At 39.3% G+C, this 14,991-nt stretch overlaps 1 protein-coding gene across 1 annotated transcript in view; it reads right to left on the bottom strand.

The window, feature by feature from the left end:
• snx29 (sorting nexin 29) overlaps nt 1-14,991 on the bottom strand; it is a 172,919-nt gene that overhangs the window by 11,510 nt on the left and 146,418 nt on the right. The window contains exon 20 of the mRNA XM_084740643.1: nt 327-466. Within this exon, the coding sequence (XP_084596769.1) occupies nt 327-466 (140 nt within the window). The remainder of the gene's footprint in view (nt 1-326; nt 467-14,991) is intronic.

The following is a 14,991-nucleotide window of genomic DNA, read 5'->3' as shown; positions in this document are numbered from 1 at the left end:
GCAGCTCTGCGGTTTTTTTTTAAATAATAAGGATTACACCATATTTGAGTTTTTTGTGGGCAAAAAATCTCTATCTGATGCTATGAATATCTAAAGAAAACTACAAAGATATTCACATTCCTCTTATTTCTGTCCTTGGATCACATTCCCTGACTCATCCTCTTTGGATTCCTCCACTCACATTTCTGGAACGTTGCATCAATCTTTCACAGACTGGAGGTTTGCACCTGCACACATGTGCTGGCATCGTTTTCCCTGAATCTCTCTCTCCCGCGCACACAAAGGCTTAGATGCCTTATCGAACACGCCTGTGTGTGTCCACTTACAGACAGAAAGGCAGTAGAGACAGCAGGGTCTCTTTGGTGGGGCGGGCTGTGAACTCCGGCAGTGTCTGGATCAGTTTGTTCATCACCATGCGAAGGTAGCCCTGCAGCTGCTTCCTCCTCTCCTCCACAAACTTGGCATCCTGCAGACAGAGACGGAGACAAACAGAGCGGGGAAAGAGAGACGATAACGAGTTAGCTACAGATAAAAAGGTGCTTAGAAAAGCTGAGGTTAAAGCTGCAATATGCAACTATTTTAATACATTAAAATAATGAAATAAGGGGATATATTAATTGGTTAATATATATTATGATATTTTTAGATCAACTATAGATCAATTATAGCCTTTTCAAGCTAACTGTTTTGGTTTTCTGGCACACAACTTTACAGTTCTGGTTCACACTCACTGACAGTGACACTCTCATAGGCATTTTCCACCAAAGTGGAGCTGACCCTGTTCAGTTCAAGCATCTAATTTTGAACTGTTCTGTTCCTCTAACCAAGGTAATTCGTGAAATCCAAGAACATGGTGACAGAGCAAGAAACACATGTTGTCAAACTGCTTGTAAACGGTGAAGCTAAATCATCTAAACCAGTTTTTGGAGGTAAAATTGAAAACAATCAAACCCAAAATATCATAAATAACCATTCACTGCAGAGAAAATTGTATGCACAAGGCAACTGTAAGTCGTGGTAGGTCTGTAAACTGCAATGGATGTTAATAACACACAATTTTACAATTTGCTCTTGTTTACACTAAAAAACCCCAGGGCTTTGTTTAAAACCTGTCCAACCTGTGTTTCTCAGATCTTAGCAATTTAACTTGGCGAGTACAATGTTACTTTCACTGGTAGAAAACATGACCAAAAACAATAACAATATGATACAAGTTAATTATTATTTAAATTGTATTTACATATAAATGCTCAATAACCCTGACTTGGCAGATTCTGGCTTTTCTTTCAATGTTGGTTGTATAACATTGATTTTGAACATGACCGGTCAACTGGGCTGCAGTCACAATGCAGAACCAAGAATAACGGCAGAAAATATGACATAACCAAACACCAGCAGAAGTAAAATAAAATCAGAAAAGCCTGCTTTATTCAGATAGTTTGGTTGTGTTGACTGTTTCTCCGATGTTGTTGGCTGTAAAGACGCTGCTTCCCTCAGGCCAAATGGTGCTTCAAGTTCGACAGTTCATCTAGATAACAGACGTGTATGCAGGTGTGAGCTGCCTAACACACAGAGGGGAGGGTGGGTCTCTCAAACACACGCTGCCTGGAGGCAGAGAGTCACATATAGTGACTTAAAGACCTGTGACGCTGGAATGATTATGTCTTGTTGCCGTGCCATGATCCAGTCTTGCATAGGTGTCCCCTATGATTTGTGTCTCTGAGGTTTCTGTCTGTCAGTGCAAAGTTATGTTATGTCTGCCATTGACCAGGCCCCCAAATCTCATATCTCCCACAACAAGCGATGCTTCACACTTGTTAAAAAACATGAATTTTAACAAACCTTAATATTTGTATTTATTTTGTTATTCGGTTGCTGATGTTGAGTGAAAAAATCAGTCATCTGAGCATTCAGACTTCCCTCACTGAGTGACTCTGGAGGCAGAGGCACAGAGCCACATGGCCAGTGCTAGCATGGCTAATCGGTGTCCAGCAAGGCTCAGAACAAAGGCTGGGCAACGTTCCGTTTCATTCTCTGGTGGTTGGGACTGGAACAAACAGTTGTAGTAGGAGGCCAACATTTTCCTGTTTTTGAATCTACTGTTTCTCTTTTGATCTAAAGTCGCAACACCCAAGTGAAATTAACTGTCTTAAAATACAAATTTGATTCTTCTATGCAAGAAGAATGAACTCTGAATGAGGCTGAAATTCAGAAACCAGTGGAAAAGAAAAGGACAGTATTTAATAAAACACTGCATCTATTAACCACCATGTTAAAAACAAATCACAATTAAAGCAGTGGTAACACAAAGATAATGTAGATTCAAATTCATTAATCAAGGAGTACAATGAAATTACTGTTAGTTCGTAAATTGTTAACAAATTAATCCTGTGGGGACTTCTCACATTTGTTTGCAACAAGCTACCTGTCCAGGAGCAGTGACATTTACACTGGTACTACTGGAAACGCTTCTGAAAAATAATGAAATTCAAGATCGCACTGCCCCTAATTGGAAAACTGGCTTGCAGCAAGACAGACAATACAATCCATAACAGCTATAAGAAGAGAAAAAATACAGCAACAACAACCAGTCACTGGGAATTTGTGGGTGTCTGCAACAATATATTTAGAGCCCATTAGTTTTGTTTTAATTAATAACAAGAATAAAAAACTAATCAGGGAAATTACTAGAGTTTGATTTAAGTGTTACAGTCAAAAAACACAAAGTGTTACTCAAATAGTCAGAAGCTTAACCCTTCCCTGTTCTTTTACTTGCAACCCTATCAAGACCATTTAAGTTTTTTACTTATTTTTTTAAAATTCTATAAAAGTATGATTTTTGCTGTCAACCACACAAGTACTATAAACTAAGGTGATCAGGATTTTTTTGCTGCAGGAAATGCAACAAAAATAAGATAAACTGACAGATAAACTCTGAGTTAAAACAATCATTTAAGAAAATCTGGAAGTTTTTTTTTTAAAAATGATCACCTTCAGCACACACATTATGGTGGTAAAAATCAGTGTTTTGTTCATTGTGCCCGCTCTTTTCATTTGTGTAACTTCCACAATATTATATGTGGTATTGCAGGCTCATACAGATGTGATGAAATGCAGGTCTATGCAGTGAAGCACGTGAATTCTGATCCTGCTCCATCCATGTGCCCTTCATGGCTTCATTTGTAGCTTCAAAAAACAATGTGTAAAGTTTTGGTAAGTAATCTGGATGTGCAGCCATTTCAAGACTTAGGTGTTAACAGCAGAATGAATTACTTGGAAGAATATTCAGTGCAAGTCCAATTCAGGATGTTCAAACCACGGAAATGTTCAGGAAAACACATGGAAGCCGCTAAACTTAACAGAGGACTTGGTCAACAGGAAAGGCTGCAACATTTTAAGTGTTGAAGAGCCGTACAATCTGGCTGACAATCTTATTTTCTATCTGAATAATATCTTATATTATCTGATTAATGAAAGTTAACCATTTTGTGCAACAATTGCTGCATTCAAATGGAACACAACTTGCGAAGTCACCATTCGGTCAGACAATTTCGACCTATAAAGTTGTGAATACCACAAGGTGTTCATATGAACTCTTCCTATGAATATGGTAAACATGAAAATGAAACCCTATTTAAAGGACACAAATAATGAGAGACAGCTGTGAGCTTGGATGTGTTGTTTACGGAAACTGCTTTGAGCACATAAAAAAGAGCTGAAAACAAAACCAAAGCTTTGTACCATAATGTGAAATACAATTTTCATTTGCTTAAAATTAATTTTAGAAAAATATTGAATGGTATTCAAAAAAGTATCATTCAGGAAAAAGTCTGGAAGGAAAGGTAATGTTTTCAGTAATGGTATCAAAAAATTAGTTAAGAAATAAAAATAAAAATAAAATAAAATTTTTTTGACTCAGTTTTGAAAGCAGACTAATGCGTCATTTCAAGTTTTAGCTGCAGTGGCATCACTGTCGCACATAAACTTTACCAAATGTAAGTGTATGTACCTTACTCATCAACACTTTTACTAATGCTGTTTTACCTTAGTGTTGACTCAGTCTCTGTGTGTGAATCACTGGCTTGCAAATAAATATGTGTATAACAACAGGTGGTGAGAAGAATTTCAATATCTCCATAAATGCATATTCAATTTACTGAGGCACGTTTACGGTACAGTACATTCCCATTTTATCACTGTGAACCTACCAAAAGGTTGGTAGATGATATGCAGGAACTGTGAGAGAACTTATAAAATGATGGTGTAGATAAGAGGTTCACTTTTGCCCCAAGTAGTGGATAAGTATGTAAGTTTAGGGGAGTAGGAGTGGATAACTAAAGTCTGCTGCACGCAGGGTAAAATGTACGCAGTAGGACAGCGTAAATCTGATGTGTCAGATTAGGCTGTGCATGCCAGCGTGGGTTTCATGCTATGTCAACACAATATGGGACACCCCGACTGCTTTCATGGATGTCAGAGCAGTAATAACACTAATGGACATCATGACAGATTCATCCTCTTGTGGAGACGGAGAGGAGGGCTGTAGAGGCCAGGTGCTGTCTCTTGTTTGCAGAGAGGAATGAGAGGGCAGAGCAGAAACTACTGTGGCATACTGATGCAGGTACAAGGCTGATTCTGTCCTCTTACATCTGTCTGCTTACATATCAACACCGCTCTTTCCTAGTTTCCTCCCCCTCCCTCCCTCCCTCCCTCCTGCTCTTCATGTACTGGCACATGAGCGCGGCTTTGAAAGATAAGACATTTCTATATACACGCTTATCGGCAACGTATGTTTGCCTAGTGGTTATGTGCATGGAATGGGATTGTGAAATGCTCATGCGATGGCAGAAAGAGAAACTGGATGTACTGTATGTATGAATGCACAAACACACATAGATACGGTACACACACACACACACCATAACTAAATGTCACTTCTCAGAGAGGACAGATAAGCAGGAGAGGGGAGCTGTCAATGGAAGAGAAGCGGAAAGTAGTCACATATGCATCGGGGTCTCCACAACTGCTCAGTGAATTTGCTGCCAGCTTTGCAACCATTCAGTTCCAGGGGAGGTGGAAAAAAGCCTCCAAATAGCATGTCTGAAGAACTAAATGTTGCCTGGCAACAAAAAACAGAAGTAAAAGTAACTATGCCCTGTGGTATCCACCTTTTCTTCTCTCCCAACAGAAAATCAATGCCTTTGACTGAGACTTCGATCCTGCTTGAAATTCTAAAATTACTGTGTTTCCAGTGCTATACTGTGTATTTTTGGTGTTATTCCTTTACAGGAGGCACAGAGACGTGGGCGCCTAGTTATACTTAATAGCAGGGGTGAAAGATTATTGTGAGGCGAGGGGAGTTATGCCAGGAAGTTTTTTCTGCAGTGGTGACAAAACATTAAGAAACATACATAATACCTTTTCTGAGATAAGCTCCCTGCGCTCTCAAGGGAAAATATTACACCAAACTCCCTTCAAGAAACGACATATTAACAATTACTCATGTTTCCAGACAAACACAGAACAGAAACACATGATAAAAGTCGTCATATGTTGGCAGTCTTCTTGTCAATATGGCATCAAAATAATCCATAAAGATGAATTGTATTTATGTAAATCATTACCAGCCTCTGTTTGTTAGCTGCCCTTTTTGTGGGAAAAGACAGTCAGAATGAAAGGTTAAGTTTTAAAAAAAATAAGATTTCTCTTTAAAATAGGTGCTGGTTGGTGGATGAGATTCATGCTGAATTAAAACCGACTCATTACAATGTTAATGCACCATCTATTTAGTTATTTTATTAGTTACTGTAGTTCTTTGGTAGGTAACAAAATAACTATCCAGTTTGCTGATTCCTGTTTGGTGCTGGAGAGAGTGCACCCACATTTGATTTTATTTTGATTATTAACTATTTTTGATCCAAACTAGCTCAAATGTTTAAAATTAGAAAAGTTATCTGATCAAAAAGCAGGGATGCAAAGGCACACATATAATCCCCCAAGTGTAACAGTGCAGCTGCTCCACTTGTTTCATTGTTCAGGCGTCTGTGAGTAGAGATGTCATGTAATGGAAGTCCCAGACCAAACTTGCTTGTTGTATAATACGCTGCTGTCTTGGAAATTTAGACACTTATAACAAGCAGACTGCAAGCAAACATTTTGTGTATGTAAATCTGGTGTCTGATGGGTATTTTCTAGGAAACAAAAAGTTTCTTTGCTTCACATATGAGGTCGAAATAGAAAAACAGGATCTCCCTGGTCACCACTTAAACAGGAACATCAACCTGTGAGCTGATTTCAACCTGCAGTACACTTGAATTGAATGAGAGCGGACAGCATCGGTACACTTTGGCAACAAAACAAGGTCAACGCTTTCCACCAAGTCAGCCCACACTGGACCACAGCGAGGCTGAACGGGCTGTTCTCTCAGCGCCGCATTTAAACAAGCACCACACCGCGGGTCCGGGCCATGCATAAAACATCACAGGCAATTCAGGAATGCTCATACAAGACCTCCACCATGTCTCCTTGTCATAATTAAAAGCGTAAAACATGTATATTGCATAATATGTGAACACAACATACTAAGAGTGGTTAATAATTCACTTTGTAGATTCTGATTAATTAATCAGGGCGGCCTTGGCACTCTCTCTCTCTTTGTATGTGCAGATGTGGCAACTGCCGAGAGCAAGTGGTAGTTGTGTAAGTGCCATTTTCTCTGGTGTGACTACCTTTAAAGACTCTACATAACAATATAATGTTACTATAATCACGATAATCAAAAGCCATGAGGTCCCACTGCATTGTTGTAAATTCTGTTTAAACAAATATCTGATATCTAGGGAAGCATCAAAGATTGAATTGAATGGTTGTTTTCATCTTGTCTCTACTCCCCTGGGTAGATGTCACCATGTTTAAGTAAGAATTTCTGTGTAGACTTAAATACTATATTATTGTAAACAAATTCACATGACTGGCTGATGGTGCTGATTATTTGAACATGCTTTATTAAAATGGACGAGGTGAACCAAACATTGAGTGTGATCCTGTGAGAGAAAGAAACAACACCGAAAATCTGTCAATCAACACTGACATCGATTTCTTGCTGTTTATTTTTACACTCCAGCTTCAGCATGGATTAAACAAAGAGAACAAAGCCTTAATGAGTGAACTCTGAAGTTGCTGATAGCTGGATTTTGTTAACATTGGACAGAGCAAGGCTAGCTGGTTTGCCCCTTGTCTGGTCTTTGCTCTAAGCTAAGCTAACTGGTTGCAGGCTGTAGACTGACAGATATGAGAGCAGTATTGATCTTCTGATTGATCAACTCTCTGCCAGAAGGCAAATAAGTTTCTTGCCAATACACAGACCTCTCTGCACATATACTTTAACAAATGTTAGTGGATGCAACCTTTCTCCACAGCACTTTTACTAATGTGGCTGTACCTTAGTGCTGACTTAGTAATTGTGTATGGGTGACTGGCTTTCAAATAAATACTATTTACTTAATAATACGAGTATAACAACAGCTGGAAAAAGTGGTGAGAAGAATTTCAATATCTCCACAAATGCATATTCAATTTACAGGCAGATTTATGGTGCAGTACATTCTCTGTCATTTTTAACCTTCCAAAAAGTATTCCACCGATAAAGTCAGATACTCTCATTGATCAACTCTACCAGAAGGCAAATAATCTCACTTCTGTTGAGGCTCCAAGTGAACTGAGTCAATACTAAACAGGGATGTGAAAACACTGCAAACGACTTATCAGTCACATGACACAGATAGAATAGATAGAATACTATCCCTTCATTGGCAGAGAGTCACTGCAGCAGAAGAAAAGGTGAGTGTAGGTAGAAGTACTAAAAATGAGTAGAGTCAAGCAGACCTGAACTGTTCTATGCAAGTACCATGGTATGGCTCGTTTCCAGTGTGAAAATTCTGTTGGACGGTTGGGATTTTCTCACCAGTTACATCAAGTCAGTTAGAAGGCGAACACAGATACTCTGAGCACAATGACAGTGAAGCAGCTCAGTGGCTTGGTAGGAGCTGCATTTGCAGGCAGAAATAAAAATTCAACTTTTACACAATCTTATAGGAATGCTGAGATAGAGTGGTAACTGTTGTCTGAGAAATGGAATTCACACCTAAGAATTCTTTCACATTTTGCCTCTCTTTTAATTCTTAATTTGTAGCTCCTGGGAAGAGAAAACCACAATGTCTCCATTGGCGGCCTGGAAAAAAAAAAAAAAAAAAACACGACAGAGATAAAAGCCACACCGAAAATGACGCGATTTTTATCAAAGCCTTAGGCGAGTGAGTGACTTGAAAGAGCAGGACGGCAGACAATGATACAAGTGGGTAAATGAGAGAAATTGATATTGAGGGAGGAGAACACAAAAGAATGACAAAAGCCTTTGGACATAGGCCATAAAATCCGGATGAGGTGCGGCCAGCGAGAAAACCTGACAGCTGGACTCTGGGGTCTGACAACAGCATGGCTTTGATGTAATCATTCTGCCCCCTCTCTGTCTCCGAGTTAGCATCAGGAGGGATTTGACAGGCGCGACTTGGGAACATTTAGCCTGTATGCCTGGCCAGGCCCCTGACAAATCAGCTGGTTAAGAGCTGTCACAGGCAGCGTGTGTGCAACTGCATGTGTGTGTGCGTGTAACATCATCTGTATTGTTAGGTTACGCAGCTGGACAGTCTCGCCTAAAGCACTTGGAGACACAGAGAGGGAGAGTCTCATTAGCTCATTAACAGGACGCAGAGATGCAGATGCAGAAATGAGTCAAAGAGGCAAAGTGTTCATGGTGTCGAGGCCCTCGGAGGGTCACAGCTAACACTGTCAGGGGTCAACTCTGCCACTGGCTGTTGTGACATGAGCCAGTTTTCCTCTAAATGAAATGAGTCTAAATGTTGACTCCCTCAACTGTATTTACTATTTATGTCGTGATAGCTTAAGGTGTCCTGTTTACAAGCACCACAGCCAGCAATGTAAATGAACTGTCTGTTTTATGCCAGGGCATGTAGATGTTCCAGCTCCTAGCTCCTTCACACTTTGCCGCTTTTCTCTATTAATCTCTTTTTTTTTTTCCCTCAGCTTTACTGTGTGTATCTCCAGTCACAGAAATACACTTCTGGCATTGGAAAAGGAAACATGGGCTTTGGATTAAAGACGTCCAGCAAAGCATGCAGCATCGTTCAACCGGCTGGATGTACCACTGTGGACCACCCCCAAAGGAGCAGAGGTGAGTGGGGATAAGAGTCATGCTAACCAAGACTGAATTTACAGTAAGGCTGCTCCTTGCAAATATCCAGTCAGACTCCACTCACCAGCCCGGCTGGGCGAGAGGAGGAGAACTCTTGCACCGATGATGTTTCGGGTTCAAACATAGTGAAAATGAAGATGTCAAGCATGTAATCATCGCCCTTTTGTTGCTGCTGTTTACATTCAAACCTAATGCAAATTCAAAAACATGCACCAAACAATGTATATTTATATATGTTGTGTGTGTGTGTAGCATTAAGGAAATACGTTTGTCAAGGGCGAATATATTTTAAGAGTCAAACCTCTACAAAAATCTGAAGATTTTTAAATGAGGGACTTTATTCTTATGGCATTCAGATGCACGTTTTAGTTCTGCATTAATCTTGAAGATAAATAAGTGAAATGTCTCTCAGCTGTCAACTACACAATTTCAAACTTCACTTGCCACATAATTCCACCTGGATTGTACTTATTAAAAATGTAATGATGAAGCTTCTCTTCTTCAAAAAGCAATCACAGTTTTTCAAACTATTCACTTTTCACATCATTTTGTTTCACTGTTCAAGGTGAAGATGAGGTAACATAAATCCAGTGTATTGCTCTGACCTCATCGAAGCAGAAGAATGAAGTTACCATATAAATTTTCTCATAGTTATGAGAATTACATTTAAAATGCTTCAAAGAGCCAACTTTGAAATAAAAAAAAATCTTTGTTTAAAAGTGATCATGTAATTAATCAGAGAAAAAAACAGCTAGAACTGGAGGAGGTTATAGACCAACCCAGCTGCTGTCGCCATTACTGCTGGACTAATGTCACTGAGAAGTTTAAGTTTTGTTTACAAATCTCACTGTATAATTGTGCCCTGTATGACTGTATATGTGCCAAAAAAGTTGTTTTTTTTTCTTTTATTTTCATAGCATTTGATTATATTTTCAAGATATAGCTGGTTGTATAAGATCTCTTGGACACATTTCTCAACAGAGGTGCTGAAAATTTAAATCTTCTCTATATATTAAAGTGTTAGATGCAGGTTTAAAGAAGAGGTGCCACCACAGCATGGCAGCCTGTCTACCTCCACCTACAAGCATGGATTTGTCCACAGAAAGCAGATCCAATTTTACTGGAGACAAACTCATTTGGCATCTTGTAAAATTTCTGCTTCCAAACTGGCTAAAATAAGGTGTCAATGTAAACTTCAACAGTAGCAGGATAAACATGGACAAGTTCAAGTGAGTGGTTCTCAACTCCACTTCTCCACTTCAGCTGAGGTGAGGAACAAGTTGTTTTTGAATACCGCCAGTCATGTTCCCTGTCACTGTAGCTTGACCTGGAAACTGTGGGCCAGTGAGAAATAAGGCAAACTTTCCTGAGAAATAATCCCTTCATTACAATATAAAAGGTTGCTACATGGCTGGGGCAAAGCCATAATATTCACTAAAAATTAAGAAGTGTCCCTGACTTGAAAAAGGTTGAGAACGTTGTAGTTAATATTCCTACCGCGTCATACGACATGTGATTCATGTATGGAGTTAAGCCCACATCCAGTTTACACGTCTGTGATTCACCTTCTCTTCCTGTGTCGCACTCGTGATGAGTCCTGACACCAACCAAGACAGGAGATTAGCTAAACGGTCCAATCACAGGACACTGGCATGCACGCTGCATGAGAAGACATCACGTCAGGTGTTAGCACAGATAATCTCACAAGTGTGTGAGTGTGTGTATGTGCAGGTTGCATGTGTTAGGTATGCACGTAACGTTTTTCCATATGATTTCTCATGACTTAAATCCATGGCAGAGTAGATGCTCTTTGACAACTAGAGCTGTGTTTCTCCCTGAGTTGTCAGTCATTTTGGGAAGAGTGTGTGTGTGATGATGATGAAACTGAGAGAGTCCTTGGCATGTAATACAGTTAGTAAAGGGTGTGTGCACACACATTTCCCCTGCTACCTGATCTCCAATGACAGTTTCAGTGTTTCATCCTAAGCAGAGCAGATATTCACGGTGCTGTTAAAAGGCTTTTGAAGGCCTTTCTCTCACATCACACCAAGTAACCCGTTCCTAACATTAACATTTCTCTATCATTAGCCGTGCATAACTGTGAGAGGCCCTCTGTGTGTTTAACGTATGTGAATGAGTGTGTGTGTCTGTGTGTGTATGTGTGTCAAAGTCGGCTTTGGATTTGCAAAACTCTGTAGCGAATGTGTCACTTTGTAATGGATGAAAGCGGGAAAGAGGCAAAGAGACAGACAGTAGCAAGAGACAGAGATGAGAAGCCTATACAAATACGCACAAACAGAGAAGAAGACAAAAACAGGAACAGATGGACTGGGAAAGATGCAACACAGCAACACCTTTCATCAATACAGGTTTTGTCATAGTCCTTGACTATAAATGTTTCAAGAGGCTGCCAGCTGAGGCTGGAAATAAATTCATTATCATCAAATATCATCATATATTAAGTATCTCATGTGCATTTGTACCTTTTGGAATACACAGCATTAACTGTGTTTTTTGTTATGTTTTGACAGATACATTACTGTATTCCTGACAATACTTATTATTCAACATTGATTCAAAACAGAGAACAAATTGTGCAGCATTCCCATAAGCATCACTAACTTATCCAGGAAAAAAAGCTAATAACAGAAAGGCAAACTTGTGTATTCGCAACTGTGGTGTAAAAACAGTAAAAGTGTGGGTCTCTGGATTTTATTACACATTTCATACACACAAAAGAACTCAAGCCACAGACCTATTAAACTGATCAACAGTTGGTGAAGGTAACATGCTCTCTAAAGAAGCAAAACTCCAACAAAGGCAAGGAAGAGCACGACTGCTAGCAAGCATACATTACTGTAAAAAGGCTGTCACTTCCAATGTGGAAAAGAAATATTATTCAGTCTCCAATGACTTGTTCAAGTTGTCGAAGTAGCATGTGAAGTAGTATAACAGCTGTGTGAAGTGGTCTGTCTTGAAGGCCCAGCAGAGAGCTCGACCAACTGCCAGAGGCAGACTTACCTTTAGGCAAAGGTCGCCAGTTGCCTTAGGCCCTAAGCTAACAAGGACCCCACAGATTGCCTCATAAACTCATGGTTAATAAAGTGTTTTGTTTTTTTTTTAACTTTTTGTTAATGCTTATTCAAAATTCTATATGCTAGAATGGCATCAAAATGCCTAATTCATGAGCATGCCGTAACTTGAACTTTTTGGTGGTCTTACTGTAATATTTTTAGTGATCTTATCTGTGGAAATGATTCAGGAATATGGTCTCCAATTCATCCAGCCAACAGGCCCGGCGTGGCGTACAGACTGTTGGAAAGGTGAAGTGAAGTGAAGCTACCCCAGCGGTGCTGAAAAAAGGTGGAGGCAGGGGAATACTAAAAGACAATACCCACCCCAGCCACAGCATGTTCACCCTGCTGCCAACTGTCAAGAGATACACAAGTATCTGCAGCCTGTATACCACCAGACTATAGTACAGTTTCTTTCCTGAAGCTGTGAAAATCCTCAACTCAGCTGCACTCCACCATAAATAACAGTTTATTTTTATGAGTTGTTATTATTTTTTCAAGGATTGAAAAAGGGGGAGAACAAGGGATGTGCAGGGTCCCATGCATGCGTTCGCCTTTGGCCCCAAAATGAATAACTTCGCCCATGCAAACAGCATTTTAAGTTCATTTCTAACTTGATTTTTGAAAAAGTCTCATAATCTAAACAAAAGTTCCCAAACCTTTTTCTGGCAAGGCCCCCTTCAGAAACCACAACTGTTATCAATCATTAACAATAACTGGGGAAGCAACTATTAAAAAAAGGATTCATGTTGAATTTTAGTGAATTAAAGGTCACCATTCACTACCCCTGTTCCTGGATTTTGGAGCGAACTGTCCCTTTAACAACAGTTCTCATACTATATCAAACTATTAAAACCATCTACTTAATCTCTATTCTTCAGTAATGTCTTTTTGGAATGCAGCTAATGATTATTTTCATTCATTCTGTCTATAATTTTCTCAATTAATCAATTAGTTGTGTGGCCCATAAAATGTCACAATAAATGTTAGAAAATAGTGAAAAATTGATCACTGTTTTCCAAAACCAAAGTGATGTCCTCAAATGTCTTGTTTTGTCCACTGCCCAATTTAGTCAGTTTACTGTCATAAGGGACTAAATAAACCACAAAATATTCATATTTGAGAAGCTGAAATCAAAGAATTGGGACATAATATTGTGAAAAAAAAAACTTGTAGTGATTAATCCATTATTAAAAGAGTTGGTGATCAATTTAATAGTTGACAACTAATTGATCTGACGAATTGCTGCAACTCTGCCAGTAATATTAGCAGATTAAACAAAGAGAACATAGCTTTAATTTAGGCCTATTTAAAAATTCCTGCTTCCTACAGCAGCATAGCATTTCTCCCCATTTCACCTGAAGAAGAAGGTCTTTGCTGCTGCACACACTCTAAAGTACTTGTAGAGAGCTCCAAAACAGGGAAACTCAGAGCGGCAGGCCTGCTGATTACTAAGGAAACCATGCACACAATGAACACATGCTGCAGACACTCACTTCTGAGGTATAAAAATATAATTGTGCACGCAGACACACACACACACACACACACACACACACACACACACACACACAGAGACACATACAGCCATGCCTCTCTCTAACACACATGCACACGGTATAATTGCTCTTTTATGTGGTGCAGCTTCAGCTTTCACGGTGAAATGAATGTTTTGCATGCACGTACACATTAAACATACACACACATACTTCACCAATCTGGTACTTATCAAATCTTTAAGCTGTAAAGCCTTCCACCTGCTCCCTCATTTCATTTCAGTCTGGCCCGAAGGCCTCAAGCTCTGTTTTTTTGTTGGCAAGTTACTCCAAAACTTCTGTTGCTGGAGCAGCTCATTTTAGAAATGTGAAAAAAAATATTAAATTTAATTAATTTTACAGCTTGAAGGACTTTATAATATCCACTAGTTTGTGGTGTATTAAAGATTCTCCTCAACCTAGTCTACGCTTAGTTGAAGGTTGCAGAGCTGTAACATGCATGGCTGACGTTAAATTAATTTTCTAAACGTTCATCTTTAGATGGTTACTACAACATCACTTTCAGGAGAATTTCCCCCCCAATTTGTGCACAAGTGGACCAGACCTCTGGGAAAACCGTGTTTTTTGTCCAGGCAGTATTAATAAGCAGAGTTTCTAGATCCAAAAGGGATCTGACCTGGTGAATTTGTTCTCACACACTAGAAGACAACTGAACAATAGTGGACAAAGACATAAGGATAAACAAGATGTAGCTCAACAGAGACAATTGTACAAACAACAGACGTAAAATGTATGTGCAAGGTCAAAGATTTTTGCAGCATACAGGCTGCTGTTTGCAACACAAGACAAATTTCTTTTTTCCTTTCTGTTCATTTTATAATTGCAGACCTTTTTTAACCTGAAAGTACAGGGACATGAAAGAATTCTAAATATCACTGTAGGTCTTGCAAATGTATCTGAAATTTGTGAGCAACGGTAATTGTTTTTTCATGTTTCACATGGCGTCCATCTTTTATTTATGTCACTGCGCCACAACAGTATTATAACAATGTACTGACCTAACCCTGAGTATACCTTTGCATCACCGTAGCAAGGTGAAACTTCAGCCACTGGGAAAAAATGTTTGGTCTTTACAGGACATTCAAGGCAA

The sequence above is a fragment of the Lutjanus erythropterus genome, chromosome 17 (assembly GCF_056507025.1).
Source record: "Lutjanus erythropterus isolate fLutEry1 chromosome 17, fLutEry1.hap2, whole genome shotgun sequence".
Taxonomy (NCBI): Eukaryota; Metazoa; Chordata; class Actinopteri; order Lutjaniformes; family Lutjanidae; genus Lutjanus; species Lutjanus erythropterus.
This window is presented reverse-complemented; position numbering and strand designations above follow the sequence as displayed.